A 10,412-nucleotide genomic window follows, 5' to 3' on the forward strand; every position below is an offset into this window, starting at 1 on the left:
TGCCATTTCATTAGATATAATAATTTCATTTCACCATTTATGAAACCTCAGATTTTCAAAACGGCACTGACCCACTTGTGAGCCAATGAGGTTTTAGGTCAGGGAAACTCATTGAGCTGGTTATGCTACAGAATCACTGCTTTCATTAGATCAATAATTCATAACCTGTTGTTGTGAATTTTGCTAGGGTTTGAGTGCTCTGCTGATTGAATCTTCTTATGCAGGCAGATGTGCCGTTGCTTTGTCATTAGCCTATATGTTTTGTCTTGAACAGAGTCTTTGTGTTTTTGAGAGTACTCTTGGAAGAGAAGAAAGCCAAGTTAAAATAAATTGATGATCTGGAAGGATATTGCCTGTCTATAAAGTGAGAAAGGATGTATGCTCCACATAAATCATTAAAAACAGGGTTTACCATTCCAGCTCCTTCTTTGAGGTTTTGTTGCCCTCTAGTGGTTCAACCTGGTAATCACAGCAGGCAACTCCTGACTGACAATACTGACTGGGCCCCGAAACTATGGAATGCTTTGCCAGAGAATGCCAGTTATAACGTCTGAAAACAAATAGCCTAGCCTGTAGCCTAGTGGCTAAGGTACATTTATATTAATTACAGTAATGGCATTTGGCAGACGCTCTTATCCAGAGCGACGTACAACAAAGTGTAAAGTGCATACCCATTACCAGGGATAAGTGCGCTGGGAGACCCTAGAGGGAAGTACAATTTCAACTGCGTACATGGTACATGACTGGGGACCCGAAAGGTGGTAAAGATAAAAGCACAGTATACCATCTGATCTGCACCCTCTACTCCCTATCGCAGCGTGCATTAGATCCAGGACTCACAGTGCAGTGCAGACCCACAGGGGGCAAGAATACTGTACATCTGCCACGTTCCAAAGCCAGGCTATGGCCAAGCCCTACACCCCGGCTCGTCTACTCCTTTCAGTCAACACAGGTCGCCTTGCGACTGTGAGGATCCAGTGTATATTCTAGATTGCAACTCAGTGCAGCCATTTTAAGATCTTGAAAATTGATGTGTGTTAACTGGAAACATAATTTTGGACCACATCAACTAATTGGGCTACATGAGTGCCCTCCCAATTAAAAATTAAAAACAAACATTTGGCTCCTTGTAAATAATTGTTAGCGAAGAGTCTCATATAGGCGTATTCTGTCCTGGCGCCTATATGGTGGAACGACCACCCCACTGCTGCCAGATCACCGGCATCCCTCAACACCTTCCACTGCAGACTTTTTATTTTCTTTTTATTACGCATCCCATTTTCATGAGTCATATGGGTTTTTTTTTTTTTAACATATTGGCGAAACACCGTACGATGGTGTTTCGTCAATCGCCTGTATATTTTATGTTGCATTTCATTCACTGTTGCTTTTAAAATAATAACTTGCAACTTGTTGTTTGTTCAGTGGTTGTCAAGTAACTTAAGCTTTTTTGGACACGGCCCTGATCTGAAAACGGACTTGTTCCCGGAAGGACACTTTTACATTGACGGACGATATTTCTGAGCTGTGATTGGCCCATCTTAATATTTCTCTCTCTTGATTGGTGTAAAACAGTCCCGCTCCTCGTGCTTACCGGCTAGAAACAAATCTCCAGATTGCTCTATGCTGTAACCAATCGCGCTTGGAGCCGAACGGCAAAAAAGAGAGAGAACCATGACGTTTTTCTGCGGTGGTGCATGAGGATTTTCCCTTTTTCCCTTTTGCAACCGTGTGCGACTATGTGGTACTCCCCCGTTGCATGCAATTGATATTCTTCATTGGCTGCCTGTTTGCGTTGTGAAGGTAACTTAATCGAAGCTAACTGAAATAGCTAACTAGCTAGCTCGTAGGCGGCTTGTTATCATTTTAGCTTCCTGTATGCGTTCTTAAAATGTTCGATGAATTAGGTAATGTAATCACTTTTTAGCAAAAACGTTGATTGCTAGATGCCTGGGCAATTCAGACTGAAACAATGGATCCGAATATTTTAATTTCATCATAATGTCTTGCTTGTTAGCGACCTAACGTTAATAATAATCCATCAGATTGGTAGGATTGCCTGTCTATATTGCTAGCGAGTTAAATAGCGATAAAGCGCGCAAGCAAGTAACGTTATACTAGATTGTCAGCTATTATACTCCCGGACCTGTTATTGGGTTGTAGCTATATGCATTGGCTAACTAGCCTTGGGTTTTCGTGTTGATGGATCTCTTAGTATAGCTGTCAAATACATCCACTTATTTAAAACTCTACTGTGTACATTAACTAGGTAATCGGTGATATGGAATTTGATGTATTTTTTCGTCCTCAAAAATGATAGTCCACCTCGCTTTTCTAATGTGGCGGATATGGTCAGTAACCTACCTGTACTGAATGTACAGCATGTGAATGCATCATTAATTGTACTGTGTTTTAATCAGGAGGGCCCTCGTGTATATTACCTCATGAAGCAGTCTTGGGCAATTACTTGCTTGTAATCATATTTAATTTAATATATTTTTTTCTTATAAAGAACATACGAAGATAAATACGATGTCGTTCCATCCTGGTCGCGGATGCCCCAGAGGAAGAATCCCACCAGGGCAGCATGGAGCACCCCCCAATTACCGCCCCTCAAACCAGAGACAGCCCCCTCCACAGCCGCCCATGCCCCCGTACCACTACGAGCCCCCGTCTGCTCCGTGTCCCGGCTACTCCGGCCAGGGGAACAGCTACATGCCCCCCCGCCCCGACTTCATGCGCTACCCTCTCCCCGTGCCCTCCCAGGGCCCGAGCCCCCTCAGCCAGTGCCCCATCCGGCCCCCCTTCCCCAGCCCCCCCATCCGACAGGGGTTCCCAGACCCCCCCAATTTCCCCCCTCCACCCCTCCCCAACTCCTCCGGCAGCTCCCTGTCCGGCCCCCCGCCCCCCTCCCCGAACGCCTACCATTACATGATGCCCAACATCCCCCCTCCGCCCCTGCCCCACCCGGCCGTCCCGCCCTCCATGCCCCAGCCGATGAGCTACCAGCCCCCGTACTCCATGGGCTACGCCCAGCCCTCGTTCCCCCCGCCGGGGTTTGGCCCCGCCTACGCGGCGGGCTCCGGCTCGGCCTCCTTTAAGGCCGACCCCTTCCGGCACGGCGGTCCCTACAAGGCGGAGAAGCCGCCCGGAGACCGGCGCTCCCCGGAGAGGGGCCGGAGACACGAGGAGCCCCGGCACGCCGGTCGCTACGGCTACGGCGGCCACGGCGACCGGCACAAGATGGACTACCCGCCCGAGCGCAAGGACAGGGGGAGGAGCCTGGACCGGCGCAGGCCGGAGGGGGGGCGGCACAGGACCCCCCCGCGGCACAGGAGCCGCGAACGCAGCCGGTGGGTTACCAGGGCAACCGGGGGGGAGGGCAAAGCCCAGTACTTTTACACCACGGCCTTCACAGCTGAAAAGTCACTGCTCTTAGCTCTTTGAGCGTTGCTATTTGTGTTTGAGTGATTCATTGAATGATTGACTTTATTTGATGCGTAACATGCAAAAAGGAGCACATTTGTCCATATCGGATTCATTTATTGACTTATGATCAGGAGCAACTTAATAAAGTCATACAATCTAATGCTACAAACCAAGCTAATTTAACCAGATGAACGTGGAACAATCCTCCACAGCCATATCAGCCATGAGTTGGGACCGCCGTGCTTAGTGATGTGAGGTTTCACTCCTGTCTGTGATGTCTCTGATGTCTGTGTTCGCCTGGCTTTATTTGCACGCCGTAGCGATGTGGCGCTTGTATTCTAAAAACACCAAGCAACACCAACCACTGAGCACACACCTACCGTAACATGAAAATGCGTGATGTGTTTGGGCTGTTCTGAGAATTGTATTCTCATTCATTTGTACTCTTCACTTTACTGTAATGTGCTAGAGTTATCTGCCTGCAACGTGATCAAGACGTTGAAGAGTGGTATAGTTTTAATATATAATGTCACTGACCAGTTTGGTGTTGTTGCGCTTAATGGCTTAGGACCGGGTCCAGGGTTGCTGGTCCTGAATCAGTGTTTTGTGTCTTTACAGGGAGAGACATCGACACAGAGACAGCCGGAGATCTCCCTCCTCAGACAGGCAGCACAGGAAGAGGCCCAGGAGGTGAGGAATGTTCCAAAACCTTTCCTGATGGATTTGTGTTGCCGTGCAGCCTATAATACAGTGTGGTTTAACAAACCTGGGTCAGAATACGTCATTGTTTTGGATTCAAGTACCAGGAATCTATGAAATGCTCTGAAAAAGTGCAAACCCCGCCTTCTGGTACTCTTGGTTGCCTGAATTGCACAGATCAGTCAAGTATTTGAATCCAAAGCAATTATGTATTTGACCCAGATCTGGTTCCACTCTTCCGATGGATAAGTGCCATCGTATCCAGAGTGACGTACAGTTGATTAGTCTAAGCAGGAGACAATCCTCCCCTGGAGCAATGCAGGCTTAAGGGCCTTGCTCCAGGGCCCAATGGCTGTGCGGATCTTATTGTGGCTACACCGGGGATAGAACCACTGACCTTGCCTGTCCCAGTCATTTACCTTAACCACTACGCTACAGTCCGCCTTCTCTGCCATAGTGCTTGTACTGTGTCTGTGACCGTGAGGTCTGCGTGTGAGGTCTGCGTATGAGGTCTGCGTGTGAGGTCTGCGTGTGAGGTGTGAGGTCTGCGTGTGAGGTCTGCGTGTGCGTCCCGCGTGTGAGGTCTGCGTGTGAGGTCCGCCTCTCCGCACGCGCTCAGTCCTCCGTGTGGCCGTGCAGTCGCTCCAGCAGCCGGGACAGGAAGCGGCCCCGCTGGGAGGAGGAGCGGGAGCGCCGGTCCGAGGGCCCGGGAGCGGGCCGCGGGAGGAGCCACGCCTCCTCAAAGAGCCGCGACGCGGAGGGGCCGTCGGCCGACCGCCCCGAGGAGGAGCGGGAGGAGGAGGAGCTCCTGAAGCCCGCCTGGATCCGCTGCACGCACGCCGAGAGCTACTACTCCAACGACCCCATGGACCAAGTGGTGCGTGCGGCTTCCCCGGCGCGAACGCAAGACAAACACACAGTACAGCGCACAGAGGTGTGCACTGTGTACATAGAGCAGGTGTAACTCTTACATAGATACTTAGCAGGTGGTCTCGTCCAGCACAACGCAAAGGGCTTTCATTACATTACAGTTAGTTAGCTTACACTTTTATCCAAAGCAACTTACAGTTGATTCGACTAAGCAGGGGACAATCCCCCCTGGAGCAATGTGGGGTTAAGGGCCTTGCTCAAGGCCCCAACAGCTACACTGGGGCTTGAATCACCAACCTTCCAGGTTCCATCAAACACCTTGGCCACTAGGCTACAAGCTGCCCGTACATTTGTCTTTATGTATGATCCCTTTATACCCGCAGGTATTTGGACTACTATGTAAAGTAAGCAGCCTTTTTCTGGGGTATGACAGCCCCATTTAGGTGTTGAAGCTAAAACCTTTAAGTTACGAGCCCACTATAAAATACTAAATACAAAATACAAAACATTTCAAATCATTCTCAAACCTCATTCAGAGCTGACAGATTGCGTTGCACTTGACCCAGGAAGTGCTGAGTGAATGGAGCCGTGTGATTGGTCCTCCAGGGAGACTCCACGGTGGTGGGGACCAGTAAGCTGAGAAACCTGTACGAGCGGTTTGAGGAGGAGCTGGGCAGGAGGCAGGAGAGGGCCAAATCCACCCGGCCCGAGTGGGAGCCGCCCAAGACCAAACTGGACGAAGACCTGGGTACTTTATGAGTGTCACATGCTTTTATGTCCTTTTTAGTCAGAGATGTGTTTCATACGTGCCACAGGAGTGCTGCCAAAGCATGTACTAAACGAGTGCAGTATGATCTACGTGTAAGACCACTCTCTTTGACAGCTATGTGACACACACGCATGTCTAAAAAATACATAAAACCTGCAACAATATTAATAATGATCTCTCTCTCCTCTCTCTCTCTCTCTCTCTCCCTCTCTCTCCCTCTCTCTCCCTCTCTCTCTCTCTCTCTCTCCCCCTCCCTCTCTCTCTCTCTCTCTCTCCCTCCCTCTCTCTCTCTCTCTCTCTCTCTCTCCCTCTCTCCCCCTCTCCCTCTCTCCCTCTCCCCCTCTCTCCCCCCCTCTCTCACAGACGAGAGCTCCAGTGAATCTGACTGTGAGTCAGACGGGGGCAGCAGCTGCTCCAGCAGTTCGGACTCGGAGGTGTTTGACGTCATCGCCGAGATCAAGAGGAAGAAGGCGCACCCCGACCGGCTCCACGAGGAGCTGTGGTACAACGACCCCGGCCAGGTCGGCTTTCCGGAACCTTCCGTTTCATTCCCGCGCACCGTTTCCACCGTGTTTTTACTCAAAAACTGGCGTGTCCCGTCGACCCCAGCTTGTTTTTAATCGGTCTTCTGCGCTCACTTACGAGAGATATCCTCTTAACCTTCGCAAAATGCTTTCATTGCTAAACCGCCCTTTCCGTTGTCTCGTTGACGTTGGCTCCTCGTCATGCGTTGTCCAGCCGGTATGTGCGCGTTGTGGCTGCGTCTCGGTGGCACATTCTCCTCCTCCTTCCCTCTCCGGAGCTGGAGATGTGGCGATGCACGGAGCTTAAGTGTCATCGCTGCGATCTGTCCCTCTCTCACCGTGCGTCGAGTGATCCTCTCTCTCTCTCTCTCTCTCTCACCGCTGCCCTCTGTCGTACAATAGCCGCTTTCTCCGCCTTCTTAACTGAAAAGAAACGGGTTCTTCACAACCCGTTCAGAAACGTCTTGCTGAATGGCGTGCAGTTTTATGTAGCCGGCGAGCTTCAATTACTGCAGTAGAATGAAACGGTCGGAAGACCGTCTGAGTACATGATAAGGAGAAGAGGCTATTCAGCGCATCCAGGCTCGTATTCTACTCCGAAAGGGAGAACACACCACGGCAACAAGCCTGGAATTCAACCTGGAATTCAAGTCTCATGGCCAGCCATGCTGTTCCTCATTGATATAAACTGTCATAATGGATAATGGGTAGAAGTGTAAGCTGTAGCATAATAATAATAATAATAATAATAATAATAATTTAGCTGACGCTTTTATCTAAAGCAACTTTTTATTTATAATTTCTAAACAGTAAAAAATGTAAATGAAAAGAAAAGGGCCCTGTGAGAATGTTTGGGAACCCTTTTTGGGTTTTGTTTGTTACTTTAAAAAAAGATGATGACTAAGGCCCAGACCCTGGTCAGTTACTCGTTAGGTCTTCTATGAGTCAGGTGTGTATAATTCCTGGGCTGAACTTTTATTTCTGAAGTACTGAAGAAGCCAAAATTGAACTTTTTGGCCACCACCAAAGAAGGTATGTCTGGAGAAAAAAGGGTGAAGCCTTTATAGAGAAGAACACCTTGCCAACTGTGAAGCATGGAGGTGGATCCATTATGCTTTGGGGTTGTGTGGCAGCCGGGGGCACAGGAAATATTGTGCGAATGGATGAAGGATGGATTCCACCAGATATCAAGAAATTCTACAGGCTAATGTTCAAAGGTCATTATTAGAAAATCTGTGGAGCGATCTCAAACCTGCCATTCATGCAAGGAGGCCAAATAATATTTCTGAGAGGTATTCTGCCAGGAAGAGAGGGGAGAAATTCCAAACGCGAGAAGTGAAAGAGTTTTAGCTGCCTACTGGAAACGTTCACAAGCTATTTCAGTTTCCCAAGGAGTTACAAATGACTAACTGACTGGGCTCCCAAACTATTGCACAGGGCCTTTTTCCTTTTTTTATAATTTGAAGCTGTAAAAAATTTTTTTTAAAAGCAAGATTACTTTTTATTTTAAGAAATGTGTCATTTAGCGGTCAGGTTTGCTTCTGTTCACTTCGATATGAGTCATAAGAGGCTTTTTGACCAGGGGCGGCCAAATTTCTGCACACTGCTGTAGGTGTTTTGTTTATGTTTATTTGCTGCGGTAATCGTGTGTGTGTTCAGGAGAGTTAACGCCCCGCCCTGTGTGTCCTGTGACAGATGAACGACGGTCCTCTGTGTAAGTGCAGTGCGAAGGCTCGCCGTACTGGGATTCGCCACAGCATCTACCCCGGCGAAGAGGTGCGCGCCCACCCTCCTCATCCTCACCCAGCCTGCCACACCCACAACACTTCACATATCACCCTCCTCTTCCTCACCCAGCCTGCCGCACCCACAACACTTCAAATCTCACCCTCCTCATCCTCACCCAGCCTGCCACACCCACAACACTTCACATATCACCCTCCTCATCCTCACCCAGCCTGCCACACCCACAACACTTCACATATCACCCTCCTCATCCTCACCCAGCCTGCCACACCCACAACACTTCACATATCACCCTCCTCATCCTCACCCAGCCTGCCACACCCACAACACTTCAAATCTCACCCTCCTCATCCTCACCCAGCCTGCCACACCCACAACACTTCACATATCACCCTCCTCATCCTCACCCAGCCTGCCACACCCACAACACTTCACATATCACCCTCCTCTTCCTCACCCAGCCTGCCTCACCACAACACTTCAAATATCACCCTCCTCATCCTCACCCAGCCTGCCACACCCACAACACTTCACATATCACCCTCCTCATCCTCACCCAGCCTGCCACACCCACAACACTTCACATATCACCCTCCTCTTCCTCACCCAGCCTGCCACACCCACAACACTTCACATATCACCCTCCTCATCCTCACCCAGCCTGCCACACCCACAACACTTCACATATCACCCTCCTCATCCTCACCCAGCCTGCCACACCCACAACACTTCACATATCACCCTCCTCGTCCTCACTCAGCCTGCCACACCCACAACACTTCACATATCACCCTCCTCATCCTCACCCAGCCTGCCCACACCCACAACACTTCAAATATCACCCTCCTCATCCTCACCCAGCCTGCCACACCCACAACACTTCACATATCACCCTCCTCACCCTCACCCAGCCTGCCACACCCACAACACTTCAAATATCACCCTCCTCATCCTCACCCAGCCTGCCACACCCACAACACTTCAGATATCACCCTCCTCATCCTCACCCAGCCTGCCACACCCACAACACTTCAGATATCACCCTCCTCATCCTCACCCAGCCTGCCTCACCTTTCCCTGGTCACCCACAACACTTCAAATATTACCCACCTGGAAAGTGGAACAAAGGAAACCACAACATAAATGATTAAACTGACAAACTCGTGGTGTGGTCTGTCAGTCTCATAGTGCTGACATTGCAGCTCCTGGTTTGACATAAATTCCTCAAACAAAACTGTCACTGTCATCTGTCACTGGAGAGTGAAATTTGGACTTTTGTAAACACAATATATTTTGTGAGCAAATTGCCTACTGTATGCAAAACGGAACATTATTAAACGATGTCCTTCTTTTTTCATTTTCATAAAATTCTCCCAGCCCGTGAAGATGTGTCGCCCAATGAACAACAACGCCGGGAAGCTCTTCCACTACAGGATCACCGTGTCCCCTCCCACCAACTTCCTGGTGAGGACGCCCCACTTCCTGTTTTGCCCCGTGTGCCCCTCTAAGCCCGGCCCCGGCCCTGACGCCCTCTTCCCCTTTCCTTTCGCTGTTTCCGCAGACGGACAGACCCACGGTGATCGAGTACGACGACCACGAGTACCTGTTCGAAGGCTTCTCCCTGTTCTCCCACACGCCGCTCACAAACGTAAGCGCGGGGACCATGGAAACCCTCGCCCCCGAAAGCGCTGGGCTTGGCCGCCCGGGTCTGAGTGAATGCCACCCGCCCTTGTTCTGTAAAAAAAAAAAGACAATGCCTTAAATGTCACTGGCCTGCGCGGCGTCTAAAGAGCTCCCGGCTGTCTGTCACGGATTCATGAATAATTCAGAGCGGCGCTTGACCTTAATTGGCCGAATGCTCGTCTCGTATCTTCATGGCCTCCCCTTTGCTCGGGAGTAACCTTGACAAGCTCATAACCGCGTCCGGCTGACCTCGCCCCCCCCCCCACCCGTTTGAAGGTGGGGGTTATTGAGATCACTCAGTAATTTATGACACCGGTGTGAAATAGGCTTCACAGAGCCTAGCCCTTTAGGCGTTTAGAAGCCTCGAAAACCGTGGCTGACAGGAAATCTATGCCCGCCCCCCCCCACCACCACCACCACCACCGCCGAGCCGGGGGGGGTCGCTGAGGATTTGAATAAAAAACGTGACGCACGCATTCAGTCAATATTCCAATTTGAGGAGAATTGAAGTCAGGATTAGTTCAGATTACCCAGAAGATGGTTCAAACGAGCGGGGGCCGACCTTGCATAAATTGGCGCACTAGGCCGGCAGATTATCGAACCGGGACCGCGTGACCGCTCCGTCACGTTAGCGCCGCCGCCGAGACGTTAGCACGGCCTCCGCGAGAGACGGTGAAATGAAACGAGAGGCG

At 50.2% G+C, this 10,412-nt stretch overlaps 1 protein-coding gene across 1 annotated transcript in view; it reads left to right on the forward strand.

Annotated features, from left to right (window-relative positions):
• Positions 1–1,672: 1,672 nt before the first annotated feature.
• Positions 1,673–10,412, forward strand: part of drosha (drosha ribonuclease III) — an 80,449-nt gene continuing 71,709 nt past the window's right edge. Inside the window, 9 exon segments of the mRNA XM_061239056.1 lie at positions 1,673–1,803; positions 2,513–3,353; positions 4,048–4,119; positions 4,768–5,005; positions 5,605–5,746; positions 6,131–6,288; positions 7,987–8,067; positions 9,415–9,501; positions 9,599–9,685. Coding sequence (XP_061095040.1) covers positions 2,533–3,353; positions 4,048–4,119; positions 4,768–5,005; positions 5,605–5,746; positions 6,131–6,288; positions 7,987–8,067; positions 9,415–9,501; positions 9,599–9,685 — 1,686 coding nt within the window. The 5' untranslated portion in view covers positions 1,673–1,803; positions 2,513–2,532.

The sequence above is a fragment of the Conger conger genome, chromosome 4 (assembly GCF_963514075.1).
Source record: "Conger conger chromosome 4, fConCon1.1, whole genome shotgun sequence".
Taxonomy (NCBI): Eukaryota; Metazoa; Chordata; class Actinopteri; order Anguilliformes; family Congridae; genus Conger; species Conger conger.